Source organism: Solenopsis invicta, chromosome 10, assembly GCF_016802725.1.
Source record: "Solenopsis invicta isolate M01_SB chromosome 10, UNIL_Sinv_3.0, whole genome shotgun sequence".
Taxonomy (NCBI): domain Eukaryota; kingdom Metazoa; phylum Arthropoda; class Insecta; order Hymenoptera; family Formicidae; genus Solenopsis; species Solenopsis invicta.
This window is the reverse complement of record NC_052673.1, coordinates 18,997,915-19,023,402: the sequence shown is the minus strand read 5'-3', so window position 1 is coordinate 19,023,402 and position 25,488 is coordinate 18,997,915. Positions and strand designations below refer to the sequence as shown.

The window sequence follows — 25,488 nt, the reverse complement described above, 5'->3', positions numbered from 1 at the left end:
TCTATTTCTCGGGAATGATTTAAAATTATAAAAAACAATGTACGGGTTTAATCATTTCAAGAGACTAATCTTTCTCTTAAACTTCATAGACACTCTATATATTATTAATGAATATATGTTATTAATTTTAGCTATAAGTTGATTTAAAATAATTCTCGTCTGATTTCAAAACAGATTTGTATTTATAATTTTATACGCCGCACATATGCACTTTAATATATATTTTATATACACATCTGATATTCCGATTCTCTTCAAATATTTTTTATGCAATACGTCACATAATACAATATACATAAAATTATAAATTTTTATCCCAAATTTTTACACCAATTACAAATTGAGCTTAAATTGAGATTAAAGTATTATTTAATCTTCTTTTTAATAAAAATATAAATGATTAATTAAATATCCTATTTGAAAAGAATCCTCTTTCCATTAGGTGTAACATTTGTTTGAATATTAAAACCTGCTTTTATCATTTTGATTGAAAAAATTACTCCTACTACTGTAAAATAATTTATCACTGTTACTGTGACATAATTTTACTTATAAATATGACAAACCATTTTACTTTTTAATAGCATAAAAGAAATGTTCGATAATATAAATGTTTTAAAAAAATAATTGTCTTGAAAAAATTATGAATATAAATAAATAATTAAAATTATGTCTGGACATAATAGTAATTTCAGAATTAAAATTATGAAAGAAACATAATAAAAATACGAAATTGTTTTTATGTCAATACATAATTTTAATTCATGGAATTATTATTATGTCGCAACATAATTTTAATTCGTCGAATTATTATTATTATGCCTTGACATAATTTTAATTCATCGAATTTTTATTATGCCGCGACATAATAATAATTCTGAATTTCTATTATGTCTTAATATTTTAATTATTATGTCGCAATATAATTTCGATTCAGTATATATATATATATATATATATATATATATATATATATATACACAGTCTATACCGAATTAAAATTAAGTTAAGACATTAGAAATTCAGAATTATTATTATGTCGCGACATAATAAAAATTCAATGAATTAAAATTATGTCAAAGCATAATAATAATTCGTCGAATTAAAATTATGTCGCAATATAATAATAATTTCATGAATTAAAATTATATATCAATATAAAAATAATTCCGTTTTTTTATTATGTCGCTTCTATAGTTTTAATTCGTAAAATTACTGTTATGTCCGGACATAATTTTAATTATTTATTTAAACTCTTTAAAAACAATTAATTTTTAAAACATTTATATTAGAGAACATTTCTTTTATGCCATTAAAAAATAAAATAGCTTGCCATACATAAAATGGTAAAATTAAAAAAAATCAGATTAAATCACTCGAAAATATGTATTGAGATTTTATTTTATTTTTCTTAATTAAAAATCACACATCTTTTTGTTTTGAAACATAAAAATTAGAAAAAACAATAATAAAAATTCATTTCTAAAGAATAGTAAAAATAAATACGTCACATATATTTTTCCGATCAAAATGAAAATAAACATTTCTCGTGTAAACGTTAGATTCAATATTGATAATATTTTTATATCATTGGCGTAATTATGTCAGTTTTAAAATGTCTGTATCGTTGATAAGTCTGTCTAATATTTATAATTAACTTTCCGTTACAAACCTTAATTTAAAATATAAAACAGTACAATAACTAAATCTTGATAGTCATTTAATACTTATAATCACTGATATAAGTGATGCAAAGTTTTAAGAGAATTAATTTCAAACGAATGCATCTCACAAGATTTATTAATCAAAAAACGTATAAGAAAATTATCATCTAAAATTATTATTTAGAGCACACTAAAGAAAGCATATTCCATAATTTCTACGTATGGTAATATTTATTTCAAAAATCTATTTTTAAATTGCAAATCAAATTTTTCGTAAGAATATAAGACATATTGTTTATCACTGTATTAAACTATACTAAAATTTTTTATCTTATTTTTGTCTTTAAATACATATCTATTTCATATCAAATACAATACACACGCAAGTGTATACTAATTCAGTTACAAGAATAGAACCTGGAGTGCCATTCTATTTTTTCATCTTGAATTTGTTTTTAACATAAGCGATTTTTTTCGAATCACTTCAGGAAACTCATTTAAGAGATATATCGATCAGTTTTATCCGACTTAAAGATTTAGTTTCAAATCTATTGACGCATATATATGTATACGATTTTATCTCGAGAATCAATTATTGTCGCGAGAAATATAATTGATACCATACATCACGGTAGGTAAAGTTTGCTCTTTAAATTGCAATTATAAATATCAGGTTATATGATCAAAAAAATATGAAATAAATCTATTTAATCTAAATGATAATCTTATGACCGAGTTCTAGAAAAGCAATTAGATTATAAATACGATTCGAAATGAGCTAATAATGAAATGAATTGCCGATCGAGCAGCAGACATCCGTTTATTTGTTTCCACACTTTTCGCTTGCTCTCTTTAAAAGCAATAACGTTTTCGATAACACGATCTCGCTGGTGAGTGGACAAACACATTTTGTCGCGGGACATTCTATTTTTTCCGTTTTTCTTCCGTAAAGTGAACGAGGCGTAATGCGAGATCGTTGGACTACGTGACGATTAAACCGCAACTCGGTAGCCGTTGCCAGCGAGTGGTGGTCCAAGCGGCTGGCCGTCCATATTTCGGCGTCGAAACGTCGAAGGGGATTCACGACCGACGGGAGTACGCCAGGACAACGTGAATTAAAGCGGCGGCGAGCTAAATGGCCGTACTGAAAGAAGCGCGGCGCGATGTGTTTTCTCGAATAAAAAAGGATATTTCAGCCCAAGCACTTAGCGAATGATTTTTAAATTGAATCACGTCTCTCTCACCCTGCGTTTCCACTGGCGGGCACTGCGGAACCGAGGGAACGAGGAACGCTCGAACTCCGCTAGAAAGAACGTGTTGACAAGCGGTGGGCGGCGAGGGTGGCCAGAGCGGTGAGAGCGGCGAGAGCGGCGAGAGCGGCGAGGGTGGCAAGGGTGGTGCGCAATGCTTCTCGCTAGTGCGATGTCTTCCTGGCTGACAAGAAGCAGCATCCGGTTCTCTGTCGTTATGATCCCAGCTATGGCACTCGGTTGTTTGATGAAAATGTGAAGCGCTACGTGACTGAAATATTACATATATCCGTCATACATACGTTTTAAAATAATTGTGTACATGTGTCTACGAATACATCTAGTCTAGCTTACTTTATACGAGCGAAGACATAACGGAATTATAGATGGATTTCAATAACAAAATATCATAATATTTTAGTGTGAAATAATTTCGCCCAAAATCCAACTTTCATATAAAACTTATACAAAATACTAAACCTATTCGTTTTAGTTTCATTTTTTGCGTTTTGCTCATTCTCTTTTTCAAAACTTAAAGATATATATATGTATATATTTCTTATTTTTAACCTTATTCTTAAATATAGAAAAAGCAACTAGAGCAAAGTGAATTATTGAATGAAAAGTGTATTATATTTTACTATTCGTTATGTGTAAATAATGTTTCAATTTTCGACAAACAATTATGTGCCAGAAACTGCTAAATGGTCATTCAATGGTCGATTGAGACGATATACCATATACATTCTTTTATCGTTCAATGAAAAACTTGGTGTTACGTAGATTTCGCGCGGTGTAAGATAATTTCACCTATTTACAGTCTTTGACACGAAGTTTCCAGGTGCTTTTAGCGCTCACGGCAGTACTCTCGTACTTCCGGTCTGCGCAATGGCTTAACGCTCTATGATAATTAAGAGGTTGTCTACAAGCTTGGAGCACCCGACAGCTTGTGGGATAAGTGGTTCTAATACATTTATCTATAAGGTGTCCTAAGTTCTTGTACGGTATGAGTGTGAGCTCTAAGAAGGGTCTATTAATGAAGAAGCTTCGCAAGCTGACATACCAAACCTCACTGTTACCTTGCTGTTCATTAATTTAAGAGAGAAATGCAGATTTTACATCAATCAAATGCACCTATGTGGGACATTGTTATCGCGTAAACGAAACTGTAAGGAAATCTAATTCCGACACAAAGCGATGGTGTGTCAGGAAACAATTTATCGCGGTCAATTTGTTGAATCACGCGGCAAGAGAGAGAGAGAGAGGACACGCTCAAATGGTCTGAATTTTCGACAGTTTGAGCACCAACCTGATCCAATTTTATACAGAGAAGTACAGCGAAAGTTCGGCCAACTTAACTAACTTGGCTGATTCTCTTCTCACCATTTTACACGTTATAAATTTCTATTCGGATATCTTTCGCGATGTCTAGACAAGTGTATTTGTGTCTGCGATAGTAATGAGTTGTATGTAATACGACGTGAGTATTTGAAACATTAATACATTTTTCTGGTCATATAAAATTAACAAAAGGGTATAATGTTCTCGATCGGAAAAGTTGGTTTAACCTCCCCGGTTAATATTGTGTAAGTTTATAAATAAACTCAAGCGTAATTCACTATAGACAATATTAAGTTGTGGCAAAAGTCCTTTTGTTTTTCTATCAAGTTTTCTATTGAATAAAGTTATAAATCCAGAAAGCTTTTTAAAAAGATTATAGAAAAGATAATCTTTTGAAATAAAAAAAATATATATTAAAACCAGGAATAATAATTTCGTTTTTTGTTGTGATTTTGTTTGAAATTTTATTCGGTGGATTTGATTAAAAAAACTTGTGCAACAGTCAGATATTTGTCTACGTAAAAAAGCATCACTTATGTAATCGCTTAACTGAAATTAACCATCAACGCGTTTGCTGTACCTATTAAGCGAACTATCAGCCTCAGTAGAGGTTCATATGCGGCATGGATTCTCGAGTCTGAAGGTCTCGACAGCTTGCGGGTTAAGTGGTTGTAATACATTCAGCCGGAATGTGGTCCAACTTTCCACATACACAATGGCTAAGGGGATGAGAGACGACGGGAAGGGATACGCGAGACGGTTGGCTCAGCCACGCCGCCGCTCTTTCGCTTTCCACAGTTCTGTATAAACCGCCTAGCTGGTGAATGTGTTTGCGTACGCGGCTACCATGGAGTACTCGCGTGGAAGAAGAACGTTGGAAAGGACGAAGAGAGTTGATCTTGACGTTAACTATAGGTCTCTCCCAGTCCAGACGTTCCGTGGGGTTGGAAAGGGAGAAGGGTGAAGGGAGAGGAGGGCGAAAGGAATCTCACGGACCGATCGTGGTAGAAGAAGGGTAGGAAAGGAAGAACGTGGTAGAAAAGAAGACACAGACAGCACAGCCAGCGCCAAGCCAGACTGGACGGCGCTGAGCTCGTCGCCCTCGTAGTAAACAAAGCTGTAACTCTCCTCTCACGCTGAGGAATCAATGCTTCGTGCCACGACTCTTGGGGGAACAAACTCCTAGAGCAAACCCCTCTCGCGCGCCCGCGCATCCATCTTAGTTTTGGTGTGGCTTGCATGTTGATGCATCGGAAAGCAAGCTGCGAGCTGCGAGTTGCGAGCTGCGAGTCGAAAAGATGGTCACTCGAACTTGCTTTCTGCCTAGCTTTTCGTGTCACCTGCGTATCGCGTCTTAAACTTAACGGAACACCGATTTTACATCACTGAGCTCGGATTGTTGAGATCGTCGTAAGTGACGAAGCGGAAATCGATAAAAGACAAAGAAATTAGTTTCTCATTGGAAATTGCGTCGGATCTGTTGAGAATCATGCTTTCAATAATGGACTTCTTTAATTGTCTCATGACTGATTGTGTACTGTAATTATATACTGTAGTTTCTTCTTTTTCTGCATTTACTGAATGCAATATGAATCTCAAGCAGCTTCAATATTATTACAAATGACGATCAAAGGAAATAGAGAACAGAATAGTATTTTCTTCGATTATCCGTGTGCGACTCTCCCAGTGAGAAGGATCAAATGAATCGAGTTAAGGACCTTTCTTGTTTCATAAAAAGCATAAATAGATGCTCAACCTTCTATTCATTTCAATTCATTTGTTTTTATTCTTCAAAAATTTTCGAAAGAACATTGTCTTTGCAAAATTGAGAGAGTACTCTTTGAAACGTACGAAAAGTATCGCGCATTATTTAACAATTTCTGTCTTAAAATTTTCCCAACAAAATGAATCTATTAATCAAATAACATAAGGTAAATGTATTATATTAACTCAAAGTAGAATTTCGCAAATTGGTTTATGACCGCGCGAAATTGTCTTAATGTACTTATGTACAAAGCAGACAATCTCGTTTTACTTTTTAATGTGGTTATTTATAAAATAAATTCAGCTGTATATTTTTATCTCTAAAATAGAAAAAAAATACAACTAGAATTATATTTTAATACATTCAAAAAAAATAAACTAGAATAAATAACATTTAAAAAAAAGAAATCACATATAAATCACACCGCGAGATCATCACCGTAAAATTTGAACAATTGATACGTTACCACGCGGGAAGGCAAATGATGAAAGTGTCAACTACGTTTTTCGGTATCCGTGCAATCCCACCGACGCGACGCCGCGCCGCGGCTGGGAATCCCCGCCGAGATTCGTATATCTCTACGAAGATAACCGCCGACAGCCGCCGGTGCAAGAGCGACTGGATAAATGGTGGACGAAAATTCGGTTACGGTCGGAAGACGCGAGAAACGACTGCGAAACGATCCGAGTTCCGAGTCAGAAGCGAATAGTTATGCTCGTCGAGATTTACGGCCGTAGAAGAACTTGCTTCTCCTATTGCATTAATCGATTGTAAAAGGTAAATCCGCTTGGGTATATGTAGCTTCACCGTGAAGACTTGGAACTCTCTTGGGTATTTCAAGGCACGCATTTTGAAAAAAAAAAACAATCTTTTACTCTCTTTCTGTAAATCATATTATAATTACAATATTTCTATTTATATTAATTACAGTATAATTGTTTATGATAAATTATGAGCCGGTTCTCTTTTACTTTTGCGCGCACCTCTGACAAGTTCTCTCGCGAACACGACGAGTTAGCGTCGCGACGCCGAGAGTTATCACGATATAGCCTGTCTGTACAACAGCGCATTTGCACATTGTGAAAGGGAGCGGCTATGTGAAGTGCAACGTTTCTCGTGCTCGAGAGAAAGAACTAGCTGCCCTTCTTATTTCTCCAGGGACTTTTCGCAGCGAGCGAATGAGAGATCAGAATTCTCTTTATTCTCTATCCCCCCTCTTCGCCGTCTTTTCTTTTGTTACCTTTCTTCGGCCTTCACTTTCTTCGACGTGAATGGGAAAATCGGCTAAATATCTCAGAGATACTTCCGTATCCCGTTGTCGCGATACTTTCTACTTATCTCCGCCTCCAGTTTCTTATTCTATTTCTCTCCCTCGGAAGAGGATGGCAAACTTACATATTTCGAGCGACAATAACAATCGACGCTATTCAACTAGTTATGCAGAATGCAACCATCCGGATTCTCAATAAACGGTCATTTAACGAGAGAAATGGGATTGAGCTCTCTCTTCGGGAACCATTTTTTACTCGTCTGCGTCATCGTGTGCTCTTGGAAAACTTTACTCGTATAAAACATCAAGTGCATATCACAGTGCTATCTATCTGTATATATACCTATACATACATACATACATACATATATATATATATATATATATATATATGGACAATGTATCTATACGTACATTGCACGTTAGTACATATGCCCTCCAAGTCCCGAAGCGATTTATCCCACTGGTGAATATCTATAACCATAGTAGGTTTGTAGATCACTCCATGCTTGAAAGCATCATTGATCATCCGTCTCGTTCGCGAATCTCATTTCTATATTTCCTTGTTCTTTCCTTTTCTTTATATCGTTACTATACATCTTTATTCTCCATAACCTGCTTGAATTCTAGAGCAACTAAAAACTGAAAAGATATATATATATATATATATATATTTATATATTTATATCTTCGTGATCTACCGTTCTCGTGACAGTTGTAAAATCTTTATTCAAGATCTAAACGTTAATGAGAAAATAGAGCAAAAGATGACGCGTTTTATAAATGCACGTATAACTTTTAATGGGAATGATATTGCAAAATATCATTATAAGAACGGACAGCAACTTTGTAGTAATCGATACATGAACTGCGTTTACGATGCATAATACGATATCCATCTCGTTTCAGGTGGCCTGGATGCTTTTCGACAAGAGCGCTATCCTGACGGTACAGAATCACGTTATTACCAGGAACCCCAGAATATCCGTGTCGCACGATAAGCACAGGACCTGGTTCCTACATATCAACGACGTGCACGAGGAGGACAAGGGAAAGTACATGTGCCAGATTAACACTGCTGCCGCCAAAACGCAATATGGCTATCTACACGTCGTAGGTAAGGCGCTCTGCTTATGCCACATATCGCTTTTTGTATAATGTTAAAATCGCTTAACGTTACATCTCTGTGTTTAATATTTTCGTAACATTATCCTAAAAAATAATGATATTTTCTTATCGTTTGATAATACAGAGTAGATTTTTAGAGTTTTAAATACGTTAGCCACTTTCATCCCAGAACAATATATTTTCATATTACTCCTAATATCAATGACAAAAATTTCCAATTTATATAGAAAAGATTAAAAATATGTTTTGCGAATTGATAGTGATATTCAAGAAGATCTCTCTCGTTTTCGGATTTATCAAATTAAAATTACAATAATTTAATCAGGAAAGAATAACTACGTTATTACATTAGATTATATTATTATACATATTACTGCATCTACATTTCTTACAATTCCTTCATTAAAAATGAATTATACACATAATATATATATATATATATACTTAAAATCTGCTAAAAGCAATTTAAAAAATAAAAAGTATTAATATCTTTTATATACATACACTGTAAGTTTCTTAAAGGTTTCTAACAAATAATATTGACTAACATTTTATTTTCTCGCTATAATATACCGTATTTTATTATTTTCGAAAAAAGAACCATCTCACATGTTTTACGTTAATTCTGCGGCACCATTAGCAGAGAACATGCTACAGTCGATCGTTATTTACGACCTTATCGTACTGTGAATCCATTAGATACTTCGAATAAATCTCATTTCCCATAATAGAGTCAGTTTACCAAAGTCACGAAGTTTGTAACGGATCATAAGCATTTTATCGCAGCCGTCTAAACAGATTTATGCTTAGAGAGCGAAAGTATTCCCCATTCCGCTAATTTCGCATGGAAAAGTACAACAGAGTTATAATAATTAAATCAGAAGAGGAAATATCAATAAGATCTCGAGACAGTCGCCGCGCCGCTCCGCACCGTTCCTCTGCCAGCCGAGAGAACATATTAATATCTCGAGTTTTGACGTCTCGGCTGCAGTCACCGTTGAAGCGAGAGCAATGATACCGGGGATGAGGGGACGGATGTGTTGGTGTGGAGTAATCAGAGGGCTAGATTAATTGTTTCCACGGGACTCTTGCTCTCCGTTGCACAAACACACGCAAGATCTCCTTGCGGTACTCTCTCGACACTTCGTGATAATGCCGATGGAGCATCCGACACAATGGCGATCTGCCATGACTACATCGCGCGTAACAAGCTTCCGCCAATGCATTTAGGTATTATCTGTCCCCACATTTGCCGCACGAGATAATCGCCCGAGTCATTTTACGAAATAGCCGGCTGGTTAACGATTTCTTTGTGGGAGAAAAGTAGAATTCGCTTTATCAGCTTTATCAGAGACAATGGTTAATTGCGGTACGACCTATGATGTGCGACTTGTCTACGTTTGCTCTACTTAAAAGAGCTTTTTTATGAAAAAAAACAAAAAATCAAAAAATTCGAAATATTCTTTGCAAATCATTTTTTCTATCGTGTCGCATTTTAATACACGTGTATAACAAATCTTATAAATCGAAAAGATTTGACTTGAAAAGAATTAACTTGATCTTAAAATTCCGCAAAAATACCATGCTGTTAAAATATTGAAATAATCCTCGCAATAGATCTAGCGTAACTTCGTAACTAGATAACATATTCTGATGTAGGTTACTGATATTTATTATAATATGTGTATTATACGTCTGTTGTTTCCGTTTCTACTTAATTATTCAATCTCTTTTTCGATTTGTCGATATATCGTTAAACGCGATGTCTCATTCGATTATCATCTCGTTAAATAAAGCAAAAACTTGAACTACTATTTAATTGATTTAAAAGCAAATTAATTAATAAAATTTAATTAATAAAAGAGCGACAAAATTGAAAAAACAATGTGTCACTGTCTTTGGCAGTTGCTGAAAATTCCTCAATTCTTCATATTGTCTCATATCTACAAGATGACACATAAATTAATACGAACAATTTTCTAAACTTTAAATAACAACAAAAAACTTTTTTATTTTAAGAGTTTATCTTATTTTATAATATAGGACAAACAAAATAACATACTTAATTTTTTTTAACAGATAATAACATAACTTTTTTTTGTTTTTAAACATTTCTCTTTAATAATTACTTTTATTTGAAATATTTTTCACAATTTTGTGTATTTTTTTATAGATATATCTTAAAATACAGCTGTAATATATGTTATACAATTATCAATAAGAAAAACATTTTTGTTTCTCCCAAATATGCTCTGTAGCTAAATTTTACGCTATATTCTCCGTGAATGAAGTTACGAAGCGCATAAACTATGCGGCTTACATCAGTCAAGAGGCGTATCATATTGTATATTGTTGGATACGATATGAACATGACATTAGATTCCCTAAGGGTATACTATAATTAGTAATCCACAGCTTACAATGACTTCATTCACGATGAAGCTCAATAATCATTCCAGAATAATTTCCTCTTCGGAATGTTAATCACAATATTCCGGTGAAACAAAACAACGTTTTAGTATTACAACAATGACAACTTTTTCAATTCATTACAATTATATCTTCTTGCATCACGAAAAGAAACCGTTTTGTCCCAAAATTTTCAAACTTAAATTTAAAACCTTTATTGTCAATTTTATCAGCATTAAAATAGCGTTATAATCAATTAGAAATTCGTTGCTTATTAAAAAGAATTGAAACTCGCGATCTCAACTTTCTATTTATCCCAAAAGAAGGGACATTTTCTATTTCTGTTAGAAAGATATCCCGAAAGAAATGCTGGCAATCTGACGAAAAAGCGACGGTGTTCTGTTTAGAATTGTCAATATTTGGATATTTAGATGCGTGATACACACACATAACGCATATTTTTGTGCACGTTCAAAATATCAGAGTGGTTGCGCGCGTTTACCCTCAAGACTCCAGTGAGCATCGTCGAACGATCTCTCTCTTTCTCTGTCTCTCTCTCTCTCTGTCTCTCTCTGTCTCTCTCTCTCTCTCTCTCTCTCTCTCTCTCACTCTCTCTCTCTCTCACTCTCCTCCGACGTCTCCCGAACGTTGTGCTGCCGGAGTTTAGGACAAGTTAACGCACAACAGCGCGGCAACACGCGCGCGGCAGAGGCGGCGTTTGCGCTTGAATAATGCATCAACAGACCGTTACGCGACTGCAGTATAACGGCGTGCAGAATGGCGAGAGTGAGGGCGGATCGCACCCTCCCCGCGCGCCTTCAATCTGCCCTTGTTCAACAATTCGGTAACACCCCGCATTAGCATTAATGCAGGATATCGGCGGACACCTGCGGTAATTCATAGGATTGGCCACGTTTCCGCGTACGGTGACCACGTGGTTCTAGGTCGACAAAAAAGTGGATTTTCTTCTCGTTCGAAGATCGGTCAAAAGTTAGACCATGTAAGATATCAAGCGTTTTGTAGTGAAACAATTAATGATCGCCTTTGTATTTAATAGAATATTATAAAATTATGGAAAAGATAAATTAATTTTGCTTAAAAATTAATGTTTTGCATTATTTTATCCAATTGATCATTGTATCAATGTAAATTATATCGAACAATATAAAAAAATCCCCTTTATAATGATCACATAAAAAAAACTGTGCAAAGAACAATACGTGAAAAATGTATTGTGTCGAGATACATTCGGATGTATTGCAAATTGCAATTAATTCTATTCGAATTAATTTTCATTACCAAGCGTAATTAGGGCAAAACGACCATTCAATTATATAAAGTTATATAAAATATTATTATATAAAAGAATATCTTTTTTATCTCACATATATTCAAAACCCATTGTCATAACTTTTAACCCCCCCCCCCCTCTCTCCCTTTCAATTTTCTGATATATATTCTATTGCAATACAATCAAACGTTTCGACTCACTTTGGAGGCATCTTCAGCGTAAATCTTCAGCGTCAATATAAATAATAAAAGTCAAAATATCTAGCCGTCATCAGTACAAAATGAATCGATTGTAATAGAAATGAATAAACGGTTGTATATTAATACGTGTGATTGTGCGCATTTTACTCGCGCTGACTCTTATTAGCTTATTTCTAATTTAATGGTGTTTAAATTTCGAGAGTTCTGAATTAATTAATTATAAATAATTGGTTACTTGTAGTGCTGTACAAAGTCTGCTATTTCAGCACATATTGTTAATGAAAATTATCATCTGCTGCGATTTATTCTAATAAATTTTTTTTGTTTTCTATTTCGCTCGCGTGTAGTTCCATTCTTATTATAAAGTCAATGTACTTTTGAGTCTTAAGTCCAAGGAGAAAAAGCTTCTTTTACCTGTCCTAAGATTTCATAATTTTGTAATTCTACGTTGCTCTAGATTTCTTCGACTTCTTTTCTTCCGCTAAAGAGCGGCGGACTTATTCTTAAATAGTCTCAGTGGAATAAAACATTATTGCAGTACAATGCGATTAAATTTGACAATACCTTATATTGTGTGTTAACATAATCAATTTTTATTTTGATTAGATTATTAAAATAGATATTTGTTTGTCCATATATATTATAATAGCGAAATAAATTATTTTTCGGAATCATAACTGAGAGAACAATTATTTATAATATGATAAATATAAAGTTATATATTCTTGTTATCTGAAAATATTTTTCGAAAATATGCATTTTATTTACACGAAACGTAAGATAGATCTAATGATTACAATAACATAAACTACAAATATTATCAAATTGAGAAAAATGAAAAAATAGATTAGGTACTCGATGCAAGGCGATATGTTGTTTGTAATAACAATCGAACATGTTAAATACATTTAAGCCCGTGAGTATTTTCGTTAATATATCGATTGTTATAAATTGATTGATTAATTAGTATACGAAGAAGATGAGTAATTCGACTGCTATGTCATATTCGCATATAAGCAGCGCGATATTTGTCCATTTAAACATGTCAACCAATCCTAGCTACTTGCATTTCCAGGTTGATCAACGTCGACGTTGCAGACGACGTATGTCCATATACTAATATTATTCGTTACCACGACGACACTATAATTGAATTATACGCCTCTCGCGTACGCACGCACACGTGGCCGTTAGCCGTTTAATTCAAGACCAGTGACGATGTAGTCAATATACACAAATGTGAAATGCGCAATAATCACTGTCGACTGGCACAATTAAAGAGTTATCAATAATCGATCACTGTACTGTCTCTGATTTATACATTTTATCTCTTTATGTAAACAAAATGCGAGTTTCTGTAATATATTTATTTATATTATATGTAGGGAAAGAGAGAGAGAGAGAACGCCAAAATTTATTAAGCAAATATATGTATCTGTGTAATATATGTACATTACGTACAAAAGTGCTGTCTCTGTTTAATTTAATATTACAATACCTCTTGTTAATACGCTTGATTTTTAATGAACAATGACCCTTTGAATTTTTTCACGCAACTGCATTACTTGGCTACATATATTATCTATGTGTCTCTCTTTCATTTCCTATCTTATTTATAAATGTTGTATCGTCGCTAAAATTGTCCCCTGACTAAAATTGTCTATCTTTGTTGATATAGTGCCGCCGAATATTGACGATTCGCAAAGTTCATCGGATGCGATCGTTCGCGAGGGTGCCAATGTCAGTCTCACCTGCAAGGCGACCGGAAGTCCAACGCCTAGCATTCGTTGGAAACGAGACGACGGTACCAAGATCTCGATCAACAAAACATTGTCTGGTACGTACGTATATAATTGTAAATTTAATGGCATGACAAATAAAACAATTATACATTAATCCTCTCTTAAAAGTGTATGTTATTGTGTGAGAATGAGAAATAATTGACTACGATCGATTCTCGAGTAATGAGTGTTGAACGCGATTTCAGTGGCAGAATGGGAGGGCGAAACGTTGGAAATGGCGCGGATTTCGAGATTGGACATGGGCGCGTATTTATGCATCGCCAGCAACGGTATACCACCGACGGTTAGCAAGCAGATCAAAGTATCGGTCGACTGTAAGTATAATTCTATGCTTATTTAAAGATTGACGCGCCATTCTCACTTTATTCTACGAAGAGAAATCGTGACTTGAAATTATTATAAAAAATATACGATGTATCAGCATTGCTCTATAGCATCTCTTTTGACGAGTCTCGTATGACAATCCTAAATTTATAAATTTATAAACTCGTACTTTCTACTTATCTAAGCTATCAAAGCTTATTATAGTAATCGTCAAACATTAATTTGTTAAAAAAAAAATGGTTAAAGATTAGTCAAAAATTCCAATATCATAAACATATCTTTGTTTAAAAGTCATCAGACAGAAAAAAAGAAAAGTAGAAAAATCCGAAAAGGATAGCATAACCAGATTTCGGGCAAGCAGATTTCTCGAGAGAGTAGAGGTACCTGCCGACAAATAAGGTATAGACTGCTGCAACTGTGAGGTAGTTCTAAGTGGCAACTGCGGCATTGCGCTACATCGGTACAGTACGCTACTCGGAGAAAAGGGTCCACAACACATACAATTTAATAACATAGAAAGGAAACCGACGACAAAGCGGGCTTTACCGCGCATCTCTCACCTCTAGGCTGCTTCCCGCTGCGCTAAAATAAGCGTGCGAGAGAGAGAGAGAGAGAGAGAGAGAGAGAGAGAGAGAAAGAGATAAAGACAGGGAGGAGAGAATGAGAAACGACAACGGTAGAAAGGCAGCCAAAGAGGCGTTGAAAGTCACAATCATGTGTGAGTGCGCGTGTCAAGGGGGACGATAGAAAAGAGAAGAAAAGAGACGGCAGCACAGGTTCCCTGGTGAGACATAAAAGTAAGCTCGGGCGAACCGCGACACACCATTACCGTTTCCACCCCTGTACTTGCCTATTGTTACGTTACTGCCTCTCCTAAATACCGGGCACGTGCCTCTCCTCCTCGTAGCTCCTCCATGACACGGTTTCCCTTACCACCGCACTCATTTTGCTTCCGTTCGCGTATCTGTTGATGCGTCTCCAAATGGCTATATCATCCGTTGGCGTCCTTTCGCGTCTATATACAGATTTTTGCTTACATTCGCACAAAGACCTGGAAAGATCGATTATGCAAAAGTTATCAAGCGGTACGCATTTCAATCTCTCCGAGACAAGTATAAGAGGAAAATAAAACATGCGCATTATGCGATGCTCGATAAAGAAAGGACGATTACAATCCCGTGCTGTATGGCGCTACCTTTGAGAGCTCCACGATATTTAATTATTAATTATCCGTAAAGTAAAATTGCATCCGCCTTTTAAGTCGACTACAAAGAGAGAGTGTAGAGCGATGGGAGCGGAAGTTTGTCGGAGCTTATGCAAAACATAATCTTCGTATTCTTAAGACGGCTCCCTCGAGTTTCCACGCGAGATCTAAGCCAATCCGGAGCTGCACACGGGAGATCTTGCGGGAACAGATGAGAAAACGGAATGATGATTTATCCATATAATTAAACTAAAACTAATTAATTCAGCAGCGTCAGAAAGAGATACGTCGTAATTATGATTTGCTTGAGACGTTGCTCGGGAGAGAGATGAAGAAAGAGGCAGATGTATTTGCCGCGGCTCTCGACGCGGATATGCTACGGATTATCCTTTTAGGCGTCCTTTAATTCTATTTGCGACTGTGTAACCGGCAAAACCTTTTGTCAACGAATATTACCTCGGGCTCTTTTCAAGTCAAATTACGATCGAGTAATGCAATAATTTTGTTCACGATTGTATATATCTCATCATCGTCAACGAGAAATTATGTAAGAAATTGGCAGAAACCGCTTTCGTATTGTGTGTCTTTCGCGAATCTTCACTTCCAGACGCATTTTATTTTTTTACAAAAAGTTTCACGTCGTGACACCGTGAATAAAGTTTATGGCAAATTGGACAGATATGGGGATGTTGAAACGTGATTTTTTTTTTTTTTTTGCTAATACTTTACTAATCATTTTAGAAGTTGAATAGTTGAGAGAGAAGAGAGTAATAATCAATTTGCATCATTATTGCCATCATCTTACTTATTAAATTTATACTGAATCATTATATATGAGAGTTATTAATATCTCATTATGTTCTTGTTTTCAAATAGATTTATTCGAACAATGAGCGTCGGAGATTATACAGTGACTAATATTTGTTAGCTAAAATCTGAAAATGTGTTGTAAAATAGCACGTATAGTATTTATTGCGAAATGTAATGTATAGTTTCCATCGAACGGTACACAGTGTTGTCCAATTTCTCGTTTCAATCGTTCTGATTCATTCAAAAGAAACACTTTTAATATTGGCTCTTTCATTGACCCGTGGCCATTTCATATTATAACTTGTTTGCGTATCACGGCAGAATATTCCAATAGTCAATAACATCGGCACGAATTTTAGTAGTAACGAGGAATCGATCGTATATGCCAGGTTAATATTTTGCAAGGTGAATTTTTACGTTTCACTTGCAATATGTAAAATTTTTCTTTTTTTTTTAAATAGCCGTATAATTTTTTTTTGTTCCGCCATCAATGTACAAAATATTACCGAGAGATATAAATTTCGATACAAGTGTTTTAGTATGAGAATATGTCAAGCGGTGTATGTATTACGATTTATATATGCTAGGGTGTATAAATCGATAGTACCTTCGCGATGATTATTAGACGATATCGCGATGACACATTTTTAATAGATGGAAAAAACGCAAGCGCTGCAACTAGGTGGTAACACTTGGCGCGTTTTTACGTGTTTAAGCGGAGATTAATTAAATGGTCAGACAGATTACAACCATCTACCGGCGATCCTTGGTTTGATGACATTACAAGTTTACGGCCAGAAAAACTGTTGTATACGCTTTTCATCTCGGCCAGCCTGCTGTTGCCGCTGTTTCATCCCTCATAACTTTGTGCGTCGGCAACGTGACGTACACAACGTGACAATATTGTAATACAATAATTATAAAGCTATCGTCAAACATATTGTCGTCACGCCTGCAGACGTCTCGCGAAATATTTTCATCCTCGAATACGTGGAACGCCAATGCGATCGCAGTATCGCATTTGTTTGCCGGCAAATGTAATTTCAGCAAACACAATTGAACTCCCTTGTTGCATCCATTAATACAGTTAACAGAAAAGCAAACATTGTATCGTTGGTACCATTATTAATATTCTGCAAGTGTTGATATTCGAAAACATATATGACATATATATATTTCGGTACTTAATTCACGTATCACATGTATACTTGTAATCTTACAAAGTTATGACGTTCGCAAATATACCCCGTCGACGATTTTAATTTTTACACCATGAGTTACAATAACTCTAATTAAAAAATTTTGTCTCTTTCAGTCAAACTTCATATCTTTATCGTACGCTAAAGAATTATTTATATTTTATATCGTGTACTTTTTCAGAATTTCTCTAACAATTTTAACTTTAACCAGTTCTTTATGACAATTATAATGACGCGGAGCGTGCACATTTACGTGTACACTTTAATTTTTGAGTATGCGAAACGATATGCGTGTCTTGTCAAAGAATATCATTTCCGGCAAAATAACGTCCTGCTAAAGAATATAATTTTCGTCTCTCATTAGTTAGCGCGAATTTAGGATGATAAAGTCACCATTTCCGACTCGGACAGACGGACTTGTTGATGAAGGGGAGAAAGCTGAAATTACGTGTAGCGCGTTCTGCATAAATTTCCATTAAGAAACGCGGATGTGTAAACTAGAATTTTTGAATAAAGTTCCAGAAACGTTCAACCTTTGATTTTTTTTAAATTTGCTCACAACGTACCAAATAATTCTAATTGAAATCGCTTGTGTGCCAAAAAATTTTCAGTGCAAACGAAATTAAATAAAGATAATGTTTAAAAAAAACTCAGTTTTTCATTTTATTTAGCTTTCACATTTATTTTTATTCGACTTATTTAATTTGATTTACATTTATTTTTATTCGATTTATTTAATTTTTCAAGTTCACTAATTGAAGATGCAAAAGCACAAGTGTGCAAATAACCGCTTTTATTGTACAAAGCGTAACTTTTTTAAATGTGTGGAACATGCTTTAGAAATGGACTCGGCATTAGTGAACAATAACAACAGTTCGTAAATAAATAATCCATTTCGCCATTTTTCCGATTTATTATTGTTTTATGTGTATATATATATATATATATTAAAAAAATACAATTTGTTATATATATTTTTATTAATATATATGCTTTTGTATTCATCCTTACGAAAAAAGCAGCAATCGTTTATCACAATACATTTCATTCGCGAGGTTACGCGATAAATGGCTCGATCTATTTGCAATAAACGGTGACGCGATAAACTATTGACACGCGAGTAGACGTAGTACAAAAGTACTGGTGCAATCCGTCACGGGTCGTGCTAATTTTATTTATCGCTCTTACCGTCGCCAAAGATGCCCCCCGTCACACAGACGGCACAGTAGGTGAAATGAGGTTGCAGGTCACGGAAAGAATCGTTTTAATTTATTCGAACGTGTCCGCCATTCGTGTAGGTGGGTATAGGTATCGCATTTGTAGAGAATGTAACGGCGAAACATTGCAGAGAATGCAGCATGGAGGGTGGCGGAGGGGAGGTTTATATCGAGGGTGGCGAAAGGGGCAGCGCGGAGATGGCGGCAGCGACGGCGGCGTCGTCGCCGTAGTCACGTATAAGCAGTGACTCAGGCGCGATCCTTCTCTCTCTTTCGCCTTCCTTTCCTTGTCCCTCGGGTTCCGGCGCTAACATCCCTGCGTTTCCCTCCCTTGCCTCCAGTAGCAATCTGTTATTAAAATCAGCAACGAGAAAAATCCGTGCCGTATCTCCGCGGGACGCACCGAAGCGGAGCGCGCGCAACGACAGACGTGTTACGGCAAAAATTAAGCCACCTGCAAACTCGGAAACGGAATTACGTAAAGGTGGCCGTCGCTATTGCCGCTGTTAAAAGTCCTCGCTAGGAAATAGGACGCCCCACTGCTGAACCAGGGACAATTGTCGGTAATTGTCGTACGATCGCGAAAAACTTTGTTCTTTTTGAATTCTGCCCGCGCGTCAGATTTCGTTATCTTCTTTTTTTCCTCGTAATCTTAGTGAATAAAGTTTTTAAGAAAATATACATGTTACGCTAATAAAAGGAGTAAAATGGAAACAAATTCCACTTGGAATGTAAACTCGTTGTACAAAAAAAAAAAAAAGGAACGATTGATTCGGATACGATTATTAACTTTGCGTCGTCTCTTCTAATCCGAATAGTCGAGAAACTGGACCAAGATACTGTTTGTTTCGATTACGTGCGAGAGATGAATGTACGCTCGCAAATAACTAAATGTTGGTTTTAGAAAATTGTCTTTCGAAACGTGTTTTTATCGTTCTTTCGCACTTGTACACTAAACGATTTTTAACGAGAAATCTAGTATGAGGAAAAAGAGTTTATTCAGAAAATTTGTTCAATATTTACGACTCTCCTCATACAAAAAAAAATGCACAACTTCTATAGCATTATACAGTGGCAATTACAGCATTATTTATGCATGGAACTATTAACGGGTACGATATCTCCGATGAAACAAGATTTAGCCTCCACGATACTGGGAGTATTGATCTACATCGACGAATGGCGCGGGGACAGTGTTTTTATTTGTCCCTTTTTTTTCGAAAAAAAGTCGGACATTTTGATTTAAACGATGCTACCCCGCAACATCCATTTTGATCGGAACGATCGTGCTTATCGTGTTTGTCGATTGTAATTTAATTGTCCGACGCCCGAGGAAATTGGAATTCTGCTTGGAGCGTACGCCACGTGGGCGCCGATATTACAGATCGGCATTTGAATCCATTGATTTCGGTTTATCCGAGTAAAGCGCGGAAATCATCCGCTTTTCCAACCAACGAAAATGCGATTTCATAACCCTCGCGAATCTATCGATAAATTTAAAATTAATCGTTACTTCGCAACAGATCGTCGTTTCTATCATTTCTGCTTTCCAGACTCGCGTCAGTCAGATCAATATGTATCGTGTATAAAAATACATGACGTTACATGATTACTATGCACACGCATGTTTTCTCTCTCTCTCTCTCTCTCTCTCTCTCTCTCTCTCTCTCTCTCTCTCACAAAATATTAATTATTATTGAAATAGAAATCAAGCTACTGTTATTTTTTTGAACGCTATATAATTTTGAGTCGAGCGGGCGGGTATTCTTGTAAAAATTAAGTAGCATATTTGCCTTTGATATTTCTACGGCCTGCATCTATTGAAATCGCATTTATCGAGAGACGGGAAACGCCTCGAAAATCTTGAGCAAGTGTAAGTATTAGCGTAATGACGATCGAATCTTCCGATGATATTGATCTTACCGAAGAGATGTTCTCAGGACTCTGTCGTGCAAGCAAGTCGGCTGGTAGGTACGTGGCGGCTGTGTGGAAAGAAAGATTGCCACTAAAACGAGAGGGGTTCGCGCGCGTCTATTGCGAGGTAGGGCCTTATCGGCTACGCGAGCTGGCATTTATTTAAATTTAAAACTGGGGAATCGATCTCAAGCGGCTTCCCCTCCCCTCCCATCCCGATTTCTCTCGATTTCACTGCTCTCTTTCGCTCTCTCTCCCTCTCCCTCTCCCTCTTTTATCCTGACTTTTCGCTTCTTTCCTTCTTTGTTGCCAAACGACCCTACCTCGTGGCTTTCTCGCACCTCTAATTCCCGCCTCTTGTCGATCGTCTCTGCGCCCGGCACGTCCCTCGAAAAACTCATTAACGTGTCTCGGTGGCCTATTCCCTCTTTCTCCCTTTGCCTCTTTTCCTCCATCGGTGCACCCCGTGTGCACGAACGATGCGAAAAGGCACAGCATGGGGAAACCCGCCGCCACGCAGTTATCTTGAGAGAAATATTGAAAATCAAATTGCGAAATTAATCCGCGCGAATAAAAGTGTGTTTTAATTTTTAGTATAAAAGTATGAAATTCGTATAAAAATATAAAAAATAGAGAATTTCTTTAGGGAGGAAAAAAAACTTGTATTTCAACTTGTCCCAACGTGAAATTGGATCGTGAATTTAAGGGTTTACCTTCAAATACATTTTATTTTCTCTATTTCTACATTTTTCGTCTCTCGTTTCTCTTTTTGTAAGGCGCTTAAATATAATAATCGGCATATATCAAAAAAGTGTCACGTGAGACGTGTAAGCATAAAAAAATTCCTTTTGAGTCAATCTGATTTCACAAAGTGACTTCACGTATTCGTGAGATGCTCGGAATTAACGTTATGAATGAATTAATTACATTTTTACATTATAAAAGAAATTCAGCATAATAAACGCATTTCGCGCGAATAAAGCGACGATTTTCGTTGGAAAGTGAAATCGTTTTCCCTGTGCCGTAATTGGCTCGCCTTTAATCATTTTTAAAGCTTCAATGCTAGATGCCTTCATAACTAAGCCACGGATTAAAGTTAAGTTACGTGTATTAAGCATTTGAGTTGGTGTAAAGTTAGATTACATATCTCTCTCTCTCTCTCTCTCTCTCTCTCTCTCTCTCTCTCTCTCTCTCGCTCGCTCGCGCGCGTACAGACGATAAATAAAATATTTCAGCCCTCGAAATTCACTCACCACGTGCGAACACTAAAGCTGCCAGACGAAGCCGCCACTGTTTACCTTCACAGCATATCAAAGCGCTCAGTGACATACATAGAAAGAGACGCGAATCCTAGCCACATGCTTTCAAGGAACAAAGAGACGTCTTCGTAGCTAAGAAAAAGACGCATAGGCGGTGACACGATGTACATGTATATATACAGCGCGCGAAAAGCGATCAAAGTTAAAATTCCGGCTGTAGTAACCCAGTTTCATTTTTATTTTCAACGACTTGAGAAAAAATTAATCTTAAAGTTGAAGTTTACAAGATCCAATTTAGATTTATTTCTCCTCGCTTTTTTCAACGAACAGGATCAAAGAGATTACGGTGGCATCATGGTATGTCCTCTAATTTTTATTTTTATCTATTTTTTTCACATTATCTCGATAAACCACACGCTGCACTCGCAGCGCAACTGCAACTAAGTATCTTCACGGAGTTACGCAGGAACGAGCACATTTGTTCCGATCACTTCTGGTTCACCGAACGTAGCGAAACGATCGAGCGACAAACGTAAAATGATTTTAGGCGCGCGCGTCTAGATAGATGTTACACGACTCGTCGACTAACATTCGTTATATTTAGCAGCGAGCGAGCGAGTGCACGGCCAAGGTAGTTTTACATCTACGGTGGAGTCATAAGCGAGTACGTAACATGAAATATCAGGCTGTAGGCAGTCATCGCACTATTCAGTGTTGCTCGCGAAATACGTTTACACGAGGTCACGTTTGAAGAATTATTTTTACGGAGAAATAACGCGGAACGTATCTAATACTTGTGCATTTTCCTTAAAAATTTATGTCATTCTGAAAAAAGAACATTTCAAAGGAGATTTTAACTGTGAATCATAACTGTCATATTATCATGAATAATCATGATAATGTGACAACGAAAGTGGCTTTGCGTGACATGACACATCTTTTCTAATTTTCAAGTTTAAGTTACTAAGTACACAACTAAAGTTCTTTCCTTGTAAGCATAATATCGATGTCTGGAAATAACGGATAGAGATTAGATCATTAAAAAGAAGAAAACTTTGCTATGACAGAAAACAAGAATTTACGTTGCATATAACAAATAAGTTTTAATTAAACTGTCGTATTAATTATATTGGCGTACTTAAAAGTTATAGTCTGAGTTTTAAAGTTATCGGCAAACGACAAGTTGTTTCCGGTCTTTATGGTTCTTGCGATACGTGACGGTGAAGTACGCATAGTGATGCGCATGGTAGTTAAGCTCGAAAGCTCGAGGTTGAAAAGCCTTGAGAGCTCGAAACAGTGTTTTTGATCTCAGCACGTCGAGCAGCTCTTCGTTGAAAAGGTGTGCGAATCCTCTATATGATTCGTGTCTTCTTGACATAGTCACATACAAGAACATTAAACGAAATCAGACTTTAGTGAAATATTTTTTTTGGTTCAAACTGAAGAGCTTATTAAATTGAATATTTTCATTATATCGTAAAATTTTTCCTTGTAATTTTTTATGACAATCAAACATGGAAAGAACATTTTTTCTGAAATATCTAAAAATTTAGCTAAATACACATCTGAAAATCATTTCGTTGGACAATTAAAATAATTATAAAGAATATTTAAGCATGATGAGCAATGCTGCAACAAATTTTGACATTTTAGCAACCAACTTGATTGTATTACATAATTATTTTCATGATTTAACAAAATTATTTTCAGATCTGTAATCACCTAAATTTTTTAATATTTTTAGCAAAATCGTCCTCTCTCTCTCTCGCTCTCTCTCTCTGTGAATATTCTTTGTAGCACAAATCAAATGTTACATTTTTTAACAGACGTGCAAAAAAGTTTTTTTTTATTATAAAAAAGAAAAAGTATAAAGATAATAGTCCATATTCCTATTTCACTTAATAAATAATTGTATAGATTTATATTCGAGATTCTATAGGACGTACGACGTAAACTATATATACGCTTAAAGGCGTATTTATTAATAAACAAGTGAATAGAGATCAGTAGGTACACGTTATTAAGGAATACTATTGAAGTAAACGCAATTTCTGCGTAATTAATTGTGATTGCGCAATGCTCTTTATGCGCTTTCACATGTACTAGTATACGACCGTGTCACTTTCCAGGGTTTGAGCTTCAAAGCTCGGTTTTCGTCTTTACAACGGAGCAAGCAGTCTGGTTTTTGATCTCGAGGTAACGTAGTCTCCTCGTTCGGAAATACGCGCGGACAATGCATTCCGTCGCATATAATTCTCCCTAGAGTCGCACATTCGAGAATAAGCGAAACAGCCGTAGGTACTCTTCAAGGGGAAACCGAGACGCAGCGATGCTACTGGTGGCCGGTGATGCAGCTTTTGTTTGCCCTTTTTAAATGCGGTCACACTGCACCGCATCGAGGCGAGGCGAGGCGAGGCGAGGCGACGCGACGCGGGACGCGACGACGCGTATGAATTCCGAGGGGCGTTGAATTTTTATGAGCTTGCATACCGCGAATTAGCCCACGTTTCGTCTACCTTATACACACATCCACGCATATCCACGCATAAATATGTACCGCTGCTAGCGCCCAGTTTCTCATAGAATCGAAACGCATTGATAAAATTGTTCGTGCTCAGCTTCAATTTCTTCAATTAACAATTTTTCTATTATTGTTTCACGCGAAAGAAATGTTTCTTGCTCCGAGGCGCTTTTCCTTCCGATTTTGGCGATATTTCTATTCTTGAAAGACTGCAACGTGTACTTGAGAGTAATTCCTAAGTTGCACATACAAAGTGAGTGCTATTTTCCACCTTGAGAAGATACCGTTAACGCGATAAAACCATAAAATCTCATGGATTCACGCCCCCGGTCGCCAATATCTTCTCATTTCAGTCCTCCGAACGGGCTACATTTCACTTCGCACTCGGCGCGAATGGGAAGTGCTGCAACTCCCTAGTTAGACGTCAGCGCGAGACGTCACTGCTCTTCGCGTTAGAATAAATATAAGAGAAAGATAAATAAAAGAGCATTAGATACAGACACTCCGATGCTTTTGCATTGAATGACATTGTAGTTTTCCTTCTGGAGAAATAGCGCTAAATTTTGAGGCCGTGTAGCAGTGTGCGCGATGCACACCGTGTACCGTGGCACTTTCACGTAGTTAAAGACGGTAACTAGATTACTGAAGCGCACACAATTTAATTATCTCGTGACTTTTGTGAATTACTTCACTACTTAGCGTAACCAAAATTATTATCTTTAAACTAACGAACGTATATTGTTGTATAGATGATTCAAGTTTAAATTACGTCACCTATGTAATAACTAGCGTAGCGATAGAAAATGTCACCTGTGATCACCCGTCATCTATGACGATCTATGACGTACAGCTCGATTTATAGTTTAGAATTTGTTCTTGGCCAAGAACGAGTATGCGCAGCTGACCCATATAAAAATTTA

General features: G+C 36.1%; 2 protein-coding genes across 4 annotated transcripts in view; one reads left to right on the top strand and one right to left on the bottom strand.

Moving 5' to 3' along the window:
• The window catches only part of LOC105197653 (hemicentin-1), a 245,057-nt gene that overhangs the window by 145,100 nt on the left and 74,469 nt on the right, over positions 1 to 25,488 (bottom strand). For all 3 annotated transcript variants that reach the window (XM_039454418.1, XM_039454417.1, XM_039454419.1), the window contains one exon: positions 2,909 to 3,185. The gene's annotated coding sequence lies outside the window, so the exon portion shown is untranslated. The remainder of the gene's footprint in view (positions 1 to 2,908; positions 3,186 to 25,488) is intronic.
• Positions 1 to 25,488, top strand: part of LOC105197888 (neurotrimin) — a 168,698-nt gene that overhangs the window by 90,665 nt on the left and 52,545 nt on the right. Inside the window, exons 3-5 of the mRNA XM_026131552.2 lie at positions 8,200 to 8,407; positions 13,997 to 14,155; positions 14,306 to 14,434. Coding sequence (XP_025987337.1) covers positions 8,200 to 8,407; positions 13,997 to 14,155; positions 14,306 to 14,434 — 496 coding nt within the window. The remainder of the gene's footprint in view (positions 1 to 8,199; positions 8,408 to 13,996; positions 14,156 to 14,305; positions 14,435 to 25,488) is intronic.